The sequence below is a fragment of the Nyctereutes procyonoides genome, unplaced genomic scaffold (assembly GCF_905146905.1).
Source record: "Nyctereutes procyonoides isolate TBG_1078 unplaced genomic scaffold, NYPRO_anot_genome, whole genome shotgun sequence".
NCBI lineage: Eukaryota > Metazoa > Chordata > Mammalia > Carnivora > Canidae > Nyctereutes > Nyctereutes procyonoides.
Genome location: NW_026575147.1, coordinates 7817584 through 7839445, shown reverse-complemented (window position 1 = coordinate 7839445; position 21862 = coordinate 7817584). Strand labels below are relative to the sequence as shown.

The 21862-nt window shown below is 41.6% G+C and overlaps 1 protein-coding gene across 1 annotated transcript in view; it reads right to left on the bottom strand.

Moving 5' to 3' along the window:
- The window catches only part of EVA1A (eva-1 homolog A, regulator of programmed cell death), a gene marked incomplete at its 5' end in the record, with an annotated part of 48895 nt that overhangs the window by 8017 nt on the left and 19016 nt on the right, over nt 1-21862 (bottom strand). The window contains one exon of the mRNA XM_055312164.1: nt 16843-16965. Within this exon, the coding sequence (XP_055168139.1) occupies nt 16843-16965 (123 nt within the window). The remainder of the gene's footprint in view (nt 1-16842; nt 16966-21862) is intronic.

Sequence of the window (21862 nt, the reverse complement as noted above, 5' to 3'; positions counted from 1 at the left end):
TAGCGCCAGCCCAGGCCAGATCAGCAGGTCTCCTTGTAAGTGTAACTGGTTTCCCTGCTTAGACTCTTGGCCTCAAAGCTTGCAGTCCCTTGACTGGAAAGAAAAATGTTTGACAAATAGATTTTAAAGAGAGTAATGAGACTTTTGTAGAATCAGGGAGTATTCAGAGTATAATCTCTTCTCTGAACTCTTAAAGCACCGCAAGGATTCCTCTTTATAGGATTCTTCCCATCCCCATAGAAAAGCAAAGAGTCCCAGCAACACTTCTGTCCTCTCTGAAATGCTGGAGAAAGCTGCCTTCCTCTTCCATCTCGAACTTGTTCTTCCTCAGGAAGAGGGAGTGTGGGATAGTTGCTGCCCTCCGAGGCTGGCTCTGGAGTATACTCCTTGGCTTTTACCTCTTTCATCTTCCTTTACCTGTTCAGGCCATAAGCACTCCCAAAGGAGGCCTTTCTTTACCTTACCCATCAGCCACCCTGCTCACCCTCCTTCATCTACAGCAGGAAAGACCTATGGTCCTATGGCCCTAGAACTAAGGGGAGCTAGGGAGAAGGCCCTGAACATTCTTGGCTCTGGCTTAATGAATGCTGCAGTTGATACTCTATTCTGATGCTTTTCTGGCTCCTTGAGTCTGGAAGGGAGAAAGAATGTGACTAAGTAGCCCCTCAGATCTAAGCTGAACTTTATGTAGTTGTATTATAATTAGTTATGTCATGACTATCTTTCCCATACAACAGTGAGAGATTTGAGGGCAGACTACCTAATTCACTATGGATTTCAAGAACATCCAGCACATTGTCTTGTTCAAGGTGTGTATCTCACAAATATTTATTGAATTACATCATGAACACACAATTTATAAAAGTCCAGTTAATAAACGTATTATACGTGGATTAAATATGTATAATATGTGTGCACACATATAAATGTATACATGTGTGTGTGTGTATAATGGTACAACTTCGAAAGAGTAAGGGATGAAAATATAAATCACCATAAGCTCACAACCTGAATATAACTAGTGTGTCATGTAGTGAAGTGAATTTTCTTCTGTTCCTTCTTCCTATCATGTAAGTATGTATATATTTATTTATATTTACTTGGTTATGTTTATACAATTTGTATATTTTTATCTGCATACTTTTTAAATTTTTCTTGAAGACTTTTTAAGAGCAGTTTTAGATTCGCAGCAAAATTGAGAGGGAAGTACAGAGATTTCCCACATCCCCCCAGCCCCCACATACCCAGAGCCTTTCGCCTTATTAACATCCCCCACCAGAGCAGTACATTTGTTATAATTCATGGACCTACCCTGACACATCATAATCACATAAGGTCCATAATCACACAAGGTCTAGGTGTTGTACATTCCATAGGTTTGGACAAATGTATAGTCAGAGTACTTTTGTGTGTAATGCTACTTCCTTTCTTGCTTGTTTGTTTCATGTGTTGCCTTATAATGCATTCCCAGAAAAGGAATCTTTGTGTTGGGAGGGGATAGATATTTTTATATCTCTTGATAAATACTGCCAAATGGCTTTTCAAAAGTAGTACATTAAGTTTTCTTGCCATCAGCTACATATGAAAGTACTTCTTTTACTAAACCCTCCCCAGGAGGGTTTAGTCCAACTGTTAAAATGCATTCTAATATTATAGGTCAATAAGTGGTTACTTTATTCCACAAACATTTACTGTTAGTTTACAGTGACTTTGGGGCTAAAAACACAAAGGTTCTCGACTCTCATAGAATTTCCAGTATAAAGGGAAACAGAAACTACTTTCTCCAAACCCCAAATTGAGTTATGGTGGGTTAGGCTCTCTTCAGAAATGGTGCTAAGAGACTACCTCTCTCAAGGCAATCTCATAGGAAAAGTGATTCAAATTCTGGTTAACTACTACATAGTTCTCATACCACTGTACTTACACATTCAAAGAATATTGGTTAAATGAAAAAAAAAATAAATGATTCCCCCAAAACAGCTGCATTGAAAAAATTACTGTAAACAAAGTTAAAAGACAAATGCCAAAATTATGAAAAATATTTGAACTATGCCACTGAGACGAGGGGCTAGTATATAAAGAACACCTAGAAAGGCCATTAAGAAAAAAGACCAAAAACCAATAAAGAAAATGGACAAAAGATATGAACAGTTCACAGAAAAAGAAATACAAATGGCCCTTCAATATATGAAAAGATACTCACCCAAAGCAAGACTTGGCAGACTGTGGCTCATAAGCCAAACCTGATCACCATCTGTTTTGTTGTTGGCACACAGCTGTGCCCATTCATCTATGCTTTGTCTATATCTACTTTCATGCTAACAACACAGGAGTTGAATAGTTCGAACAGAGACTGTATGGCTCACATAGCCAAAAATATTTATTATCTGACCCTTTCCAGAAAAAGTTTGCTGACCTGTGACCTAAAGAAACAGAAATTATTTTTTTTAGAGATTTTATTTATTTATTCATGAGAGACACAGAGAGAGACAGAGGCAGAGACACAGGCAGAGGGAAAAGCAGGCTTCACGCAGGGAGCCCGATGTGGGACTCTGTCCTGAGACTCCAGGATCACGCCCTGGGCTGAAGGCAGGGGTTAAACCACTGAGCCACCCAGGGATCCCAAAGAAACAGAAATTAAATGACATTGAGATATTACTTTTCACTTTTCAGATTGTCAAAAGTCTAACAGTTTGAAAATAGTGTTGCAGGACCTTCTTACGCATCTTAAAAAGAGTAAATTGGTAACACTCCTTCAGGGGCACTTTGGTAATACTGACCTTAACTAATAATTTATACACACTTTGATCCAGCAATTCCACTTTTGGGAACTTATTCTATAAATGCACTTGAACATCTATGTATGCCCACAGTTATTTTTATTGCAACTCTGCTGCCCCATTTGAAAAGATCTGAACCACTCCCACTGGCCAACAGAGGACTGGTTAAATTATGGTTCGTATGTACAAAGGAATAGTATATAGTCATCCAAAAGAATGAGGAAGCTCTCTATACACTGATATAACACATCTTCATGATAACATTGGTTGAAAAAGCAAGTACAAAAGAGTATGTATAATATGCTACCTGTGTATATAAGGGAGGAGGATGAGACTGTATGTTCATATTTTCTTACCTGTGCATAAAGAATTCTGGGAGAATGTAGAAAGACTTGATGATGGCTCAAACATTGAGACTGGTTGGAGGATGGGGCAGTTCTGGGATAAGACTTCTCACTATACACCTTTTTCTATTATTTGATCACTGAGCCATGTTTATTCACTGATTAGTTGAATACCTAACAGATACCAGACACTATTCTAGAGGCTGAGGAAAGAAACAAAAATCTCAGTGTTCCTGGGAGCTGATATTCTACTAGGAGAGACAGTAAATAAACAAGGTAAACAAATAAAACAGATTTATGTTAGATGGTAATAAGGTGATGTGGAGAAGAAAACAGTAAAAATAGGAAGGAGGTATGAAGTGTCAGACATGTGCTAGAGGGGAGCAAGCAATTGGAGTAACCGATGGGAATCTGAGAAGGTGACTTTTAAGGAAGAAACTAAAGGAAATGGAAGAGTGATCAGGAGAATGGATTATTAATTCAAAACATTAAATTTATTTATTTATTTATTTATTTAAAACATTAAATTTAAAGAGCAATCATTCCACTTAATCTTCCTAACAACCCTATTGGAAGTTATTTATGAGGTTATTACTATTAAGGAGATTATTATCCTCATCATAAATTATTATATTATGATACCAAGGTGTTGCTTGCACAGAGTTGAAACAAGAAGTGTTAGCTGCTCCAATCCAATGCTGAGACAGAGGGAAACAAAATGTGTGAGTACATGGAAGGGCACCTAAGCCAAGGTGGGGGGAGTGTGGAGAGAGGATGCAGACCCTGCGGACTGTGAGGGAGTTAGCCAGTCCAGGATTGAACAGCAGAATTCTTAGAAAAGGAAATGGCTGCAAAAAGCAGAGGTAAGAAAAGGCATAGCAAATGGTTTAGGGTAATTGCAGTAAGGTCTTGGTCAAGGAGTTCTACAACTAAATAAGAACACTGAGAAGTCAAGTTCAGACACTAAAAGCCCTGATAAGCCAAATAAAAAAACTGTGGGTTGGAGAACTCATACTATCCCTATACCTCTTCTCCCTTGCTTGCCTCTACACCATGTTTTCCAACCTCAGCACTATTGACTTCTTGGACTAGTTAATTATTTGTCATGGGGATTGTCTTGTGCATTGTAGGATGTTTTTCCATTGCTAAATGCTAATAGCAGCACCTCCCAACCCAGTTTTGACAACCAAAAGTGTTTCCAGATATTTCCTGAAGTCCCCTTTAGGGCAAAATCATCCCTGGTTATAAACCACTGGTCTAAACATTAAAGGTTAGTCTTTGTCATTTTTTTTCAGTTAGATGGTCAGGTAACACAGTTTTGGCCAAAGAAATGTGAAATCTACTGGAATGCCCTTCCTTTTGTCAACCATCTTGAATGACAGCAGGAGCAGGAGTAGCCACGTTGCAGCCATGAGATGACAAGCATAAAAGAAAAGACATGAGAATCACAGAGATGCTAGCCCCTACATCTTTGAGCCAATGGACTACCTACCTCCAGACTTCTTGTTATGAAGGTAAGATAACTCCTATGTGTTTAGGCCACCAAGTTGAGGTTTTCTGTTATTTGCAGCTGAAAACAATCCTAAGTATTATACAATAGTGTTTGGATTTCATCCTAGAGATAACGAGGATCCACTACAGTATTCTTTTTTTTTTCCACTACAGTATTCTAAAAGATAAAGAGGAATTATATCATCAGACCTACAGTTTGGAAAGATCATTTTGCTACAAAACATAATCTTTGCTATGAAGCAAGATTGAAGGCAGATAGACCATGGAAAATGCTATTATGGCAAGATAAGCAAAAACAGAATAGAATTTGGATCAATTCAATGATGGTGAGAATAAAATGGAGGGGATCCATCTGAGAAACATTGAGAGACAAAATGGTCTGATCCTAAGCAATTGGATATGGGCAGTGAGTAAGATACACCAAAGGCTAGACATCATACTTCTGGTGTAGGTGATGCCCTACATGATACACAAAAGAAAGAGCAATTGACAAAGAAGGACAATATTTCACTGCAGGCCAGGTTGAATTTGAAATGCTTATGACACCCACTCAAGTTGTAATGTTCAGAGCATTTAGATACACAGATCTAGAAGTCAGAAAAGAATAAGGAAGTGGTAATTTTTAAAATTACATGTATGATATAATTCTAAATTTTAAATTCCAATAAAATAATATTACTTTTTACAAAAGTGGTATCAATGAAGTATAGAATACTTAAACATACAGCTAAGCAAAATAAAATTTAAAATATACACACTCATAAAATTGCAGCATCCAGATATAATTTGCAATAAAATGTACTGCCATACACATATGTGAATGTACAAGCATAAATGGCCTTATACTGTAGATGCACTATGGTAACAGGCTTTATTCACATAACAACACATCATAAACATCTTTCTACTTTAATTAATATTCACCCGTTTTTCTAATTTTTTACTATTATAAACAGTTCTGAGATTAACTGTCCCCATAGTAAGATTTTTGCCCATCTCCTTGGTTATTTCCTTAGTTTAAATTACTAAATGTGGAATGCTGGCTAAATGGTATACATGTTTTTAAGGGCTTTTGACAGATGTTCCTAAATCGCTCTCTAAAGGGGTTGTAGCAATTTATAATCCCATAACACTGTGAGTACTCACTTCCCCACACTTTCTGCAAAACTAAAATTATATACATAACCACTCAAATCTCTGAGAGTTTTACAAAATAAAAATGTTAACCTCATTGTTGTTTTTATTTGGCATTCGTTTCATTGCTAGAACTTGGGCCGTGTATGTTTTATCAGCAATTTCTATTTTTTCTTTGGCAAACTGCTAATCCTTGTTCTTTGTCTACTATTCTTTGGGACGCTGATCTTTTATTGTTTGCTGAGAGCTCTTTATCTGTTATAAATGTTAACCCTTCTTCATTAGTGCTGCATTTTTCTCTTAGTTTGCATTTGCCATTTAATTTTAGGGTACATTTGGATAAACAGGTATTTGAAATTATTAGAATTATCGGGTTTGAAATGGCTACTGTGAAGAAAGGGAACAAGATGTTTCCAAAAGCAAATACTTGAAAGGTTCAGCTGAGGTTTGATACCATGAATTTCTAATGGCTTCAATCTGCAAAGATATAGCAGCATTTGATTACTTCAGTGCAGAGGGTGAAAGAGAAAGCAGGATTTGCTTAGAGTTAGTGTTTTGCCTGTTGTTTTAATCAGAAGCTGGACAAAGAAGGGAGTTGTGTGCATTAGCAAATATGCTGCTGAAGTGATGGGCCACATGGACAAAATAAGAGGCAACTGATGCTCTGGAAGAAATCAGGAGGATCAGGGGCCCCTGTGTAGTTGAAGACGAGATACAGCTGAGTGAGAACATGAGAGAGCTACAAGATTTGGACATTTTCTACAATTTCCTTCTAACATACATTTTATTGCTTCCAATCCATTTGTTCTATTTTCTTCTTTTAAAATAATTATTTTTGTATTTGTTGTAATCACCTTAATATTTTAAATTCTCTTAACTCATTTTTCTTTACAGCCAGGGATTGTTCCCTGTCACACTCAAAATTAATTTTTAAGCCAGCAAGTCTATTTACTGGATCTAACACATTTTATTTTAGCCATTTTACTTTCCATTTCTTTGCATTTTCTTTTTACTTCAGCCCGTATTTATTTAAAAGGAATGTTATCTCCCTGTGTCCCAAACAATATTTAATTCCAGAATATAGGGTGGGAAGAAGAAAGGTTGCAAGGGAAAGAAAAACAGGGCCATGCCCTCTTTCAACCCTAGCAAGATCACAAGACACATGGTAAACACTAGACCATTCAATGAGTTACCACATTCAGTGGGCCCAACTCAGGGTCATGCTGGCCAAAATGGAAAACCTCCAGGTACCTCCTGTGCCAAGCAGAGCTCCAAAGTCCAGGAGCCTGTATCTCTCCCCTGAGATATGTTCTTGCAACAGCTGATTTGTAAGTGTCCGTGGAGGCCTCGGAACCTCTAGGCCCTCCCTGCCACCACCCACTTCATTTGGGGGATGTCTCACTATAGACTTAAGAGGATCATCATTCAATTGCTTGTGAAACATGATTCTAGGGTTTCAAACATCTCTTTTCCAACCTTGTGCCCTTGCTCCCCACTACACCTTCAAGAAAGAGCGAAGTTGAGATTCCTCTGATGTGCGGTGCCCAGGGAAGGAGGTCCCAGGGACCAGACTTTCTTAGGGAGGTGAGAAGCTGACCACTGACCTGGTTCTTTGCTGACTCAGGAAGGGAGAACCCTAGCCTTGAGGCCTGTGCAGACTATATGCTGCATCTTGTCACCTCTGAGAAGTCCTCCTTTCTAAAATCAGGTTGCATGTCATCTAAGATCTTTCCTCAAAGAGAAGCCATGAGCTTCCATTATCCTCAACCATGGCCTAGATTTGCCATTGTAAGAAAGGTCAGGTTTTACATCTGAACTCTGAGGCCACCACACATCAACCCTGGCTAGAGAACCAGAAAGTAAAATCAGTCCTCTGATTAGAGGAATTCTAATCAGAACCTCAGCCCCTTCCTTTTTATACAACATCCTGAGACAACAGGCAAAACAAAACATAGTGAAAACAAACTATCAAAAAAAATGTAAAACTCACTCAAGCAGCAGAAAATTGGTTTGGTCATTGAAACCATTGAGCATTTTCATGTATTTTTTTATTTTCAGCTTGGTTGAGGTATACTTTCAAGGATTTTTAAATGGCTCCTCTTACATGAATAGCATCTATTCTCAAGAAAGGATCTTGAGGAGACAGAAAGCCAACTTGCTAAGAGTATAACCTTGAATTAAGGACAGGACAAATATCAGGCTCTCTCAGACTCACACACTTTGTGTCCTTGTGTCTCGTAGGAGGTTATCACACACGTCACACAGCCCCACAAACACAGATCCCACACACACATACACGGGTGGGACTGAGAACCACCGCATAGAAACAGCAGGCAGGGATACTCCATGAGCCTCTCTCACACGGAGTCAAATGCATAATGACAAGTAGACAATAGCCCTAGGCTACTTCATTCACTCACTTGAGCCCAAAGGAAACCAAACATTTTTAGCAAGATAAAGCTTTTAGTGTTCCACCCCACCAACACCGCCTGCCAAATTAGAGAATGCCAAGTTTAGCTTTCAAACCAGATCTTTCATCTCACAATTCAGCACAACAGAGTCCCTCTGCTACGACTACGTAGCCTTTCTCTCCTAAGAATAAGGCCACTGATGGCCACCCAGAAGAGAGCCTCAGCCCTCAGCCCTGGCCCAGCCAAGACTGGAAACTACCTGAGACAAAGGAATAGGCCGCTAGGATGTTGCTGAGCAAAGCCATGTCCACACACTCGGCAATCACCAGCTCCGTGCTATGGCAGAAGGGCAGCCTCGATGTGGCATCCAGAGGAAGCCTCCTGGAAATGCTTCAGCTGGATCAAGGTGGCACCTCCCTCTCTTCTCTTCTGTTTGGGAACACAAAGTGAGTGATGAGAACACATTCTACTTTCCTGAGGTCATGTTCCAGGTAGACTGACCTCAACAACAAAGATCCAGTCTCCTAAATGCCAGCCAGGGGTCTGGATTCTTGTCCCCTTTGTTCTAGTGAGTTTCTTGGCTTTCAAGGAAGCAGCAACTCCTTACATTTCTGTTTTTCCTAGACTTTCTCCTTTCTCTTCCCCATCTCCTCCCCAGTTCCCTTTTAACACTTTCCCCTCACCTTCCCTGGAACTTTTTATTGCATTCTGTCTGGCTCGCCTTGGAGGCACAGCCCATCATCACTTTAGTCACTCACTGTAACCCCAAGCGGCAGCCCACTCCTTACCTAGCTCTGCTTTTTCCTTCACTGACGGTCCTGGTGTACTTTGATCATTGCCTCATTGCACAGGTCATCAAATGTGTGTCTTTGGCAAGGGGTCAGAGCTGACTATCCCAAAACTGCCAAAGTGGTTCCAGTTCTAAAATGCACACAAGAATTGGGAATTTGAGCCCACTCTCTGTCCCCAGTTCCAAGACTCCACCTGTGACCATGATGGGCCAACCACACATGCACACACACACAGCTGCCACAGCCTGCCCACCAGCATAACTGTCCCACAAGGGTTCAGAGTAGGGGCTTGGGATCTCAGTGTTAAGTGGCTTAGCCTCCGGCCGATGGAGCACATCATCTCCCTATATGCTGCTGCTGCTGTGGCTCAGACCTGGCATTATCATTACCAAGTTCAGTCAGTGAAGCTCTTGCTGAGATGAAAGGAGAAAAAAGTGGCAAAGACCCTGACAACTCCTATGCAATGCTGCTTAAGTTGAGGGCGGGAACTGAGTCACCATGGCTGAAAAAATGTCAGGTTGGGGAAAGCTAAAGAAGCAAAAGACTCCAGTCCTTGGAGAAGAAACAGGTTCCCAGGTGGGTCATGGTCTCAGTAACATGTACCACACAAGAGGGTCTGGGGAGCTGCAATTCTGCAGGTGGAGGGAATGGGTCATAACAGAGAAGACAACTCACATTCTGGTGGATTCCAACAGGGTCAGGGAAAACCAAAGCAAGGGGAAAAAAGCCCAATCCACAGGTAAGAGAGAAATGACTGCAAGGTCCTTGGAGCAACCAGAGGCCCGAGAGTAGCAGGATGAGGAGCTGGAGCCTCAGGGGATCTGAGAAGGGGCCGGCTACTGCTGAGGGACTCTGCATCTCTGAGCCAGAGCCCTCGGCCTTCTTCAATAGCCATTTGAGTTCTTAAAAGGTCACAACCATATGACACAGGTGAAGAGTTGGAACCACCACTCTGAGCTCAGAGACTGTTCTACAGATGTGAGGACTTCAGGACCCAGGAAGAGAGTGAAGTCACTGGAAAATGTCTGAAGGTGTAGTGGCGCAAAGCTACTTCAGATCCATTCCCTCCTGTCTATCCCCACTAATTCTACCATGGCACAAGTCTCACCATTTCATTTCTGAGAGTTTCTGAAGTAGTTTCTTCCTAATCCTTCTGCTAAAAGCTTCTTTTGGCTCAGCCTAGCATACAATCTCACCAACAGGGTCATCTTGATAAAGTACAAATCTAATCACTTCACTCCACAGCCCAACCCTTTAACTAATCCCCATTCAACTTCTTAGCACAATACACAACCGCTTCCACAATATCTGACCCTTACCTTCGTAATTCACCTCCTACTTGAGTCTACACCCATACACATATACACAGAACTGTAGCCATGCCTAATGTCCAACATTACCAGCTTATTTTTAGTTCCCCAAACATACCAGGTCCTTTTATCTTTTCATGTATCTGATCACACTTTTCCTTTTGCCTAAGATGCCTCCTCCTCCCCTTATCTGTCTAGCAAATGTTTCCTTTAAAGGAGAATTCGAAAGTCTTACTGCAAACTCAAAATCCCAGTGACTTTTTTTTCAGAAATAGAAAAATCCATACTAAGAGTTCATATGGAATCTCAAGGAATTTCAAATACCCAAAAGAATCTTGAAAAAAGAACTAAATTGGAAGTCTCAGACTTTCTGATTTCAAAATTTTTTTAAAATTATTTTTATTTTTTTTTATTTATGATAGTCACAGAGAGAGAGAGAGAGGCAGAGACATAGGCAGAGGGAGAAGCAGGCTCCATGCACCGGGAGCCCAATGTGGGATTCGATCCCAGGTCTCCAGGATCACGTCCTGGGCCAAAGGCAGGCGCCAAACCACTGCGCCACCCAGGGATCCCTGATTTCAAAATTTATTACAAAAATACAATAAGCAAAACAGTGTGGTACAGGCATAAAGACAGTATATGGACAGTAGAATAGAACAGAGAGCTGAGAAATAAACCCTTACCCCTTGTCAAATGATTTTCAACAAGGATGCCAAGACCATTCAATGAGGAAAGAACAGTCTTTTCAACAAATGGTACTGAGAAAACTGAGTATCCACATGCAAAAGAATGAAGTTGAACCCTTACCTTCTATCATATTAAAATTTTAACTTGAAATAGGTCAGAGACCAAACTGTAACAGCTAAAATTATAAAACTCTTAGAAGAAAACACAGGAAAAAGGCTTTATGACATTGGATTTGAAAATGATTTCTTAGATATGACACCAAAAACACCAGCAACAAAAGTTAAAATAGATAAATTGGACGATATCAAAATGTAAAACTTCCATGCATCAAAGGACTCAGTCAACAAAGTGAAAAGGCAACCCATAAAATGGAAGAAAATATTTGCAAATCATATATCTGATTGGGGGTTACTATCCAGATTATATAAAGAGCTCCTAGAAACTCAACAACAAAAAAACAACCTGATTAAAAAAACAGGCAACAGACCTGAACAGACATTACTCCAAAGAGGATACACAAATGATCAATAAGCTCATGAAAAGATGCTCAACATTACTAATCACTAAGGAATTGCAAATCAAAATCACAAATGAGATAGAACCTCCTACCCATTAGGATAGCTAGCATTAAAAAAAAAAAATGAAGGAAGGAAAGTAGGCAGGGAGAGGCACAGAGACAAGGAAGGAAGGAAAGAAAAGAAAAAGAATGACAAGTGTTGGAGAGGATTTACAGAAATTGGAACCCTTGTATTGTGGGAGAGTAAAATGATGGAGACAGTATGGAAATAGGGTGGCAGTTCCTCAAAAAATGAAAATTAGGATCACCATAAGATCAAGCAATTCTTTGGGTATATACTCAAAAGAATTGAAAGCAAGGACTCAAACAGATATTTGTACACCAATTATTATAAGCATTATTCACAGTAGGCTGAAGGTAGAAGCAATTGAAATATTATCCACAGATGAATGGATAAACAAAATTTTTTTAAATAATAAATTAATTTTTTATTGGTGTTCAATTTGCCAACATACAGAATAACACCCAGTGCTCATCCCGTCAAGTGCCCCCCTCAGTGCCCGTCACCCATTCACCCCCACCCCCGCCCTCCTCCCCCTCCACCACCCCTAGTTCATTTCCCAGAGTTAGAAGTCTTCATGTTCTGTCTCCCCTTCTGATATTTCCCACACATTTCTTCTCCCTTCCCTTATATTCCCTTTCACTATTATTCATATTCCCCAAATGAATGAGACCATATAATGTTTGTCCATCTCCGATTGACTTACTTCACTCAGCATAATACCCTCCAGTTCCATCCACGTTGAAGCAAATGGTGGGTATTTGTCGTTTCTAATGGCTGAGTAATATCCCATTGTATACATAGACCACATCTTCTTTATCCATTCATCTTTCGATGGACACCGAGGCTCCCAAAGATACAGATGCAATGAAACGCCGGGACACCTGCACCCCGATGTTTCTAGCAGCAATGTCCACAATAGCCAAACTGTGGAAGGAGCCTCAATAAACAAAATTTGGTGTTTATACACACACACACACACACACACACACACACACAAATGGAGTATTACTCATAGCCTTAAAAGGAAGGAATTTGTGATACATGCTACAACACTGATGAACCTTGAGGACATTATAAGTGAAATAATTCAGTCACAAAAGAACTGTAATGAACTGGAATACTCTAGGATATCACATGTATGAAATACCTAGAGTAGTCTTTTTCATAGAGACAGAAAGTAGAGTGAGAGTTGTCAGGGGCTGGGGGAAGGGAGGAATTAGAAGTTATTGTTTAGTGGGTATAGGGTACAAAGTTTCAATTTTGCAAGATTGAAAAGTATTCTGGAAATGGATGGTTGCACAACAATGTAAATGCGCTTAATGCCACTGAACTAGAAGTTTAAAATAGTTAAGCTGATAAATGTGTGTTATGTGTATTTTGGCATAATTTTAAAATAATAAAAAAATGTTATTGAGGTTCAGGAGTGAATTCTGAAAGTTGCTCCAATTAGAGGATCTGGCAATCAAGTTTTGGTTTTAAGCTAACAGGAATGGTAGCAGAATTATTTTATACTGAAAATTGAAGTCAATAAAATTGTAATTTATTTCACACTATTAATATTATAGCTTAATTTTTTCTTTTTTTTTTAAAGATCTTATTTATTTGTTCATGAGAGACACAGAGAGAGAGGCAGAGATACAGGCAGAGGGAGAAGCAGGCTCCATCTCAGGAGTCCGATGTGGGACCCGATCCCGGGTCTCCAGCATCACGCCCTGGCTGAAGGCGGCGCTAAACTGCTGAGCCACCAGGGCTGCCCAATATAGCTTAATTTTAAGTAAAAGATGTTATTTCACTTATTAAAAAACCAGATAGTAAATAATTGTAATTCGTATTTAGAGATAAGGGGAAAAGCATATATCACATCAGTAGATGCAAAATTGTGTTTGTGTAATATTCAATAAAAATTCATGATTGAGGGGGGTGAAAAAGAAAGGTCCACCTCAGTGAAGCTCCAATCAGACCCTTTTCTTTGGTTATCAAAGTATCCAGATATTTTTCTAATATTGCACCTATGATTTTGTAATTGGAATGATCGGTTCACAGGTTTTCTCCTAGATTGAAAAGGCATCTGATGTATCTCTTGTCACCTAAAAATCTAGCATGGTGCCTGATGAAAGGAGATTCTCAGTAAATGCTGGCTGGCTGAAAAACAAATAGAGTGTTCTGTGTAATATTCTAGGCATAAGTCTCTGAGGGTGTTTCCAAACCGGTCTGAAGGTGAGCTACCTAGAAAACCAGAGGATACCAGGGCTGACTGGCTCTGAGTGGGGTTCCAGGCAGGACACTTTGTCAGGTCTATGAAAGGTTCACATACAAGAGAGAAGCTTTACTGTAGCAAAGAAATTCTTCCCGCAGGTCTCCTTACACCCCAGGCACTAATGGGGAGGGTTGCAGGAGCTAGAGGCAAGAGGGATAAAAAAAGACAGGCCAAGGGTTAGGAAAGACAACCTCTGCATGGCCCATCCAAAAGAGCAACCAGGAAGATCCTCCACGGTCCACATGGCACAAGTCAACCTAGAGCAGAGGTCAGTGCATCTTTATCTTTACCGTAAGGGGGCAGAGAGTAACTATTTCAAGCTTCAGGGACCATGTGGTCTGTTTCAACTACTCAACTTTGTCACTGTGGTACAAAAGCTACCAGAGACAATATGTAAATGAACATATGGCTGTGTTCCAACAGAACTCTATTGGCAAAAATAGGTGGTGGACCCAATTTGAGCCATGGGCCATAGTTTGCAGACCTCTGGTCTAAAGTCTTCCTACTTAATGGAGGTCCAAGGACCAGCAGCAGTGACATCATGCGGGAGCTTGTTGGATCCATATAATCTCGGACAGCATCCAAGATCTTTGGAATCTAATTCCCATTTTATAAAATGCCCAGCAGAGTTTGCAAAGTGCTCTACCTAACCTCTGAGATCCCCTTCATCCTGAGCGCTAAGACTCTACAACAGCACAAGCCCAGGAGGCACTTAGTGCCTTCTTCGTAAATCTGACCCAGGGTACAAGGGCAAGCCCTTGCTGGCCCTGCACACAGGCAGTTCTCTGGGCAGTTACAGCACACCTTAGAGAGGACACCAAGACAGAGGGCACAACTCGGCCGAGGAGATTCTGCTCAGGACAGCTGCCAATGAGACATGGACTGCAGAAGCTAGAGAAGTGATGAACCCCAGAGCCGAACTCTAAATCCAAACCCTTCTCCCTGACTCTCCCTCAACAGGTATGGAACACCCCCAGGTAGCTCCCAACACCTCCCACTGGTGATTTGCCCTATCATTAAAACTTTCCTGCATCTCCTATTGTGGTGGTGAATTTTATGAGTCAATCTGACAAGCCATGGGGTGCCCAGATGAAACATCATTTGTAAGTGTCTCCAGACCAGGTTAGCACTCGAATCCATGGACTCACAAAAGTAGACCACTCTCCCCAATATGGGTTGGCATCATCCAGTCTGTTCAGGGCCTAACAGAATGAAAGGTAGAGGGAGGAGGCATTTGCCCCCCTTTTTCCTGTCTTACTGCTTGAGGTGAGACATCTCATTTTATCTTATCTAGCCTCAGTTTGGACTTTCACTGCTGGCTCCCCTGGTTCTCAGGCCTTCAGACTCGAACTGAATGATACTACAGGCTCTCCTGAGTCTCTAGCTTGCAGTTGAAAGATCCTGAGACTTCTCAGCCTCCATAATCACATATATATCCCCTACTGGTTGGATATATATATCCTACTGGTTCTGTTTCTCTGGAGAACCCTGATCAATACACCTACCAATATAATATAAAAGTAAGCAGCATGAAGCATTCATCCACCCCCAAGTACAATTTTGTGCTCTGTTCCTCAAGGAAGTCCCTTACCACTGGTTAGCTCCTAGAATCGGTGACTCTCAACTTTGGGCAGTTTGTCCCCATAGGGGACATCTGGCTGTGTAGAAACATTTTTGGTTGTTGCAATTGCAGTGAGGGATGATACTGGCATCTAGTGGGTAGGAGGGAAGGCTATGCTAAACAGCCTATGGTGCACAGAACAGTCCCTCACAACAAAGAACTATCTGGTCCCAAAAGTGAATATATCAAGGCTGAGAGACCCTATTCTAAAACAAACATAACCAGAAGTGAATGGGTTCCAGGAGAACACCTCACTTTAATGAAGCCCTCAAGAGAACACATCAACCAATAGCAGTTTTATTAATTCATAACTGGAGAGTCACCTGGCACAAGAGCTGAGTCAGGTCCCCTTCTAGACAAGTGGATCCTGAGGATTATCTTGGCAAGGACAAAATTACAACTACAGAGCTGCATATTTTCAAATCCAGGGCTTTCTCCTGATGATAACCCATTGCATTAACTGTATTCTAGGGGAAATTATGTTTAGAGGACACTCTAGGGCCAGTCAACCAGCATCACAGTACACTCTCTTTGAACATATCTCACCAATTCTTATAAATCTTACTGACAGCTTTCTCTCATCCCTGACTCAAAGCTCTTTTAATTAATTACCAACAAACAACAATACAATTGAAAAAACACAGCTGCTGGGATGCCTGGGTGGCTCAGTGGTTGAGCGTCTGCCTTTGGCTCAGGACATGATCCTGAAGTTCAGGGATCGAGTCCTGCGTCGGGCTCCCCACAGGGAGCCTGCTTCTCCTCCCTCTTCCTATGTCTCTGCCTCTGTCTCTGTGTCTCTCATGAATGAATAAATAAAATCATAAAAAAAAGAACATAGCTGCTGTCCATCACTTACGTCTCATAATTTTGTCTCCTAAACACATGCCGGTTTCTTGTTGTAGAAGACAGCCTGTCTATGAGCACTGTCTCTTAGACTGAATGGCTAATTATATGCATTGCATGCTATCTTCACTGGCTTTCATTTTATTTTTTTTAAAGATTTTATTTACTTATTCATGAGAGACATAGAGAGAGGGGCAGACACAGGCAGAGGGAGAAGCAGGCTCCCCACAGGGAGCTCAATGTGGGGCTCGATCCCAGAACCCCGGGATCACGACCTGAGCCAAAGGCAGATGCTCAACCACTGAGCCAGCCAGGTGCCCCACTGGCTTCCATTTTAGAGGTAACCTCATTCCCAGGGCTGCGGAATCATATTCTCTGGAACCTTGATTCCACTCATTTATATTGAGTATAATCACTGAATGTATAAAATGAAATGTGCCAAGGGATGATAGATTTCATCTTATACTTCAGTGGCAGCGGTGACTAAGCCATGGTGTGTAAGCCGCTGGGCAGACGACTCTCTCATTACATAGTGTGCAGGGTGGTAAAAACTCATTATCCCCTTAGCTACCTGGGGAGAGACGTGCTGTCAGGGACAGAGGATTATCTGGCAAAAATAGTTCATCCCTGGTGATGTTGGTGCCAAGCAGTAGAGGTTCTGAAACTTGGTTGGCCTCAGTTGGATTCTCAGGCTCTGAAAGAAAAGAGAAATGGCACCAAAAAAAACATCAGAAAGCTATCACATGCTCAAGACATCACATCATGCCATCACATCATCACATCAAGCCTTAGACATCACGTCATGAACCTAGCAGAAAAACCCTGGTGATGTTTTCCTGGACCTCTGAAAAGATGGAAGAGCATCTCCTGAGAGGATAAAACTCACGGCCAGAGTTTAATATGGAATTGGAGCCAGACGGCCAGAGAAACCAAACTCCCAAGTTCATAGCAGAAAGGGAAGCAAGGGGTAAAAGATCAGAGATGCATGCTTCCTCTTCCCTCTTGGAGCCAAAGCCCACAGAACAGATAGAGTGGGATGTGTCCACATGGCCCCGTCATCAGTGAAGTTCTCTGGAACAGGAAGGGAGGAAATTTGGTTCCCAGATAGCAGTGCCCAGATGGGCCATGAAATGAGTCTCATGCAGCACTGTGTAGCCCCAAAACCCTGGAAGTGCTGATATGTGGATTCCTACAGTCAGAAGTCTTAAGGCCTTGAGCTATGTTCAACCCAGCTAGGGAGGCCAGCAGGGGCCTCTGAAAGACTAGATCCCACAGAGCCTCTTTATGTTGTGAGCTTCACTGAAAAGCGTGTAGAAGGAATGAAATCTGTCCTAGAGCTCCCGAAGCACTAAAGTAGTCCCCCTGTTCTACACAGACATGTGTGTGCATGTGTCGGCATCACTTCCTGCCGACTTCTGCAGCATCTGACTTCTGCTCGTTTATTCACGTCTTATAGATACTTATCCTAGCCACCTCAACCTCCCATAGAATTTGTGGTACCTTTCTATCTCCATTTTCCTGGTGAAGAAATTAAAAGAAGAAGGAAAAGGAAACTTGAAGCACAAGATTGACAGATCTTTAGAGACTCAGGCACCAAAGTGTGGAAATAGATCTTTGAGACCCACTCACCCCCACCCCAAACACTAGTGAAAAACACACATGAACTGACCCCAGTGTGGCCACATGGCATCTGAGATGCAAAGGTTTGAATGGAAAAAGAGCTCCCATACCTCAGGATAGGAAGAGGATACACATGGTCCCAGAGAAATCACCAAGTAGAAAGAAATCTGCTTTTCTCTACCGGACTGATAAACACCAGTGGGTGACATACCTAACATGCTAACATGCCAGCCACTTGGCATAGTTTGCTCCACCAAACTTCCCCTCCAGCCTACTGTAGCAAACCATTTTCAGGGAAACATCCTGGACCTGTCACCTGGAAAGGCGCCACTTCTGAAATCTGGGCTGCGAGTTCCTTAGGGGCAAGGATTATGTCTTCCTTCTGCAACTTGTTCCCAGGGCCTCCCACAGTTAAGAGTACAGAGCCAATGTTGAGTGACCGTGGGTGACTCACTCACACTCAGAAATCTCACTCTCCAACCAGAACCTTCTCTCTTCTACTTCTGTCACCCCTGGAATCAAAGTAACTTCTCTGAGACCTCAGACTTCTTATAAAGAAAATCTTTGGGATCTAGGACCAGGCAAAGAAATCTTAGCCTTGAATCCAAAATCACATTCCAAAACAGAAAATTGATAATTTGGACATCATGAAAATGAAAAACATTTCTTCTGTGTTAAGAGGATGAAAAGAAAAACTATAGTGTGGGGAGAGAAGATATATTTGCAAATCATTTATCTGCCCAATGGAATAGTATCTAGAATATATAAAGAACCTTCAAAAATAGTGACAACACCAAATGTGGACAAGGATGTGGAAAAAATGGATCACTCATACATTGATCATGGGAATGTAAAATGAAACAGACACTATGGAAAACAATTTGGCCGTTTCTTAAAAAACTGGGTATGAAATTATCATGTAACCCAGCAACTGCGTTGCTCCTGGGCATTGATCTCAAGAGACATGAAGCCTTAGTTTCACACAAAACCCACGTAGAGCTTTATATTTACAGCTTTATTTGTAATAGCCCCAAATTGGAAATAATCCAAGTTTTCTTCAGTGGGTGAATGTTTAAACAAACTGTGGTACATCCATGACCAGGTACATCCATGACTCAAAACAACGACAACAAAAAAAGACAAACTTTAACTCATGCAACAACCTGGATGAATCTTCAAAAAAATATACTGAGTGAAAAAACTCAATCTTGAGAAACCTGGGTGGCTCAGTGATTGAGCATCTGCGTTTGACTCGAGTTGTGATCCTGGGGTCCTGGGATTGAGTCCTGCATCAGGCTCCCCGTGTGGAGCCTGCTTCTCCCTCGGCCTGTGTCTCTGCCTCTCTCTCTCTGTGTCTGTCATGAATAAATAAATAAAGTCTTAAAAAAAAACCCTCAATCAGAAGGTTGCGTATTATATGATTTCATTTGTGCAACATTCTTGAAATGTCAAATTACAGAAATGGGAACAAATTGGTGGTTTCAGGGGTTAAGGAGAGGGTGGGGTCAGAAGGGAAGTGAGTGCAGCTATAAAAGGACAACAGAGGGATCCTGGTGGTGATGGGAATGTTCTGCATCTTGACTATATCAGTGTCAACATCCCGGTTGTGATATTGTACTGCAGTCTTGCAGAATGTTATCATTAGGGAAACTGGTTAAATGGAACATAGGATCTCTTTATTATTTCTTAAAATTGCATATAAATTTGAAATTGTCTCCAGGGTCATTCTGAATCATAATCTTCACATTAAAGTTTAAGACTTACTGATCTCAAAGACTCAACCAGGGGGCACCTGGGTGATTCAGACAGTGAAGCGTCTGCCTTGGGCTCAAATAATGATCTTGGGGTCCTGGGATCAAGCCCCGCATGCTCAGCAGGGAGTCTGCTTCTCCCTCTCCCTCTGTTCCTCTCCTCCTCACCCCAGGCTTGTGCTCTCTCGCTCTCTCTCTCTCAAATAAATAAAAGTCTTTTAAAAAAAAAAAATAAAAAATAAAAGACTCAACCAGGGCATCGAGGGAAATTCAAAATTCTTTCTTATGAGCAACAGTTGAAGGGAAGAAAATTTCATCCGGGGAAATCTTGGAGAGGGAGATGGTGAGAGGCTTCTTCTAGAATATGAAGGGATTATGCGGGAGAAGTTACATTTGGTGCATGTGGCACCAGTAAACAAAACACAAGCTAATTAGGGGAAAGTGCACAAGCTTCAGGACTGATCAGACCTGAATTTAAACCCAAGCTCCATCACCACCTATCTTGAAGACTGGGCAATTAGTTGACCTCCCTGACCCTCCTTTCCTTTTCATTAAAATGAGGCTGATTCCTACCTGAATCCGACAATCAGCATCTAAGCAGAGAAAGAGAAACTGTTTCAAATATTTGCAACAAAAGGGTGAATGCAGGGAATGGATTGCAATGATAAAGACAGAAATTCAGGTGGAAGGTAACAAAGAAACTGAGGGATGAAGCCTCACATGATAGACAAGTCAGGAGTTGAAAGAACTTCTCAAATTGACATCTTTTTAAAGATGAAATTAGTTGGAGTACGGTTGTAGGGGATGGGGCCACGAGGCAATTGAGAGATCAGCAATGATGGGCAGCAGACAGTTGAAGGGACAAGGGGAGGAGGCAGTGTTACCCAGGGGCCAGGGACACCACGAAGAATCTGGAGCAGTGGAAATGTGGGCACCACTAGAGGAGATGCTTGAGGAAGAGAGAAAGGAAGAAAATACTCTGGCCTCCTCCTTTCCTCTGCCCTCTAGCCTCCCCCTGGTGCCTCCATTGGCCAAACTCAGCAGGAAGCCAGAGCACCCTGGGGTCTGAGGAAGGCAACCACTAGGTCAGCCCCTGCTATCCAGGGCAAAACAGGGATCAGAAGACAAATAGGCCCAGATCTTGTGCATTTTTTGGGTGTCTGTGAAGATACAGAGCATGTAAATGCCTGACATATAGTAGGTGCTAAATAAATGATAACTCTAACTTTTATGCGCCAATGTTATATGATAAGCATTTAAAAGCACATTTTCTCATCACTTTATATCTAAATATACAGCAACACAAGCTGGGATATCTGGCTCATGCTACATGGACTCTGCCAAGAATGCTTTTTTTTGTGTTGTTTTTTTTTTCCAAATGAGCTACATATCTGAGAAATGTGAAAAGCAGCCCTGTCCTAAAGTTTCATTGTATAAAGCAAATGTTGAATTTCCACAGCTGCTAGCTTCAGCCTACCCAGAGGAATAGTTTTAGTGAAATATTAATCTCTGAGAAAGCCACATTGGGGTAAGACTGCACAGTAATTCAAGCAGCATGTGCAAAATTTATTTAGTTTTGGCCAGGAATGGTTTTAATTATGTGAAGTCTTCAGAATGAGAAGAAAGTGACTGAAGATGTTTGACTAAATCAGTCACAGAGGGTTTGGATGCCCCCAGCTCCCTCCCCAGTTTCAGTTTATTTCTGCAGGCTCCAAACCATACACACAAAGGAAACTCCCATGGAACTGGATGATGGCATTGCCAGAACCCAGATGCAACCAGCAGTAAAAACAACCAAGACAGGAAACATCATCAGTACCAGTAGCGCAGAGACCTCTGTGTAGCATAAAGGCCAGGTGTCCAGCTGTGGGAGGATAACTAGGGTGGAAGAGAGAGAGGGGTGAGAATCCAGAAGGAATTTTCAAACCCTGGGAGACAAGATGCAAGATGCTTTTTCACTGAAGGTCCCAGGAGGGTGTAAGGTGCAGAGTGTGCTCTGCACCTGCTGGACACCTCGCATATCCTGGAAGTCACCTGGTCACATGAGGTGTTGGACTTGAAGTAACACCTGGGAGTGGAGAGAGGGCCAGGACCCAGGTCTAAGGATGATACATGCCCTGAGGACTGGGCTTAGCAGATAGCAGAGTTGAGCCAGTCCTATGGGCCTTAAAAATGGCCACTGATCAGAAGCCACAAAGTGTCCCCTAGGCTGGCGGGACA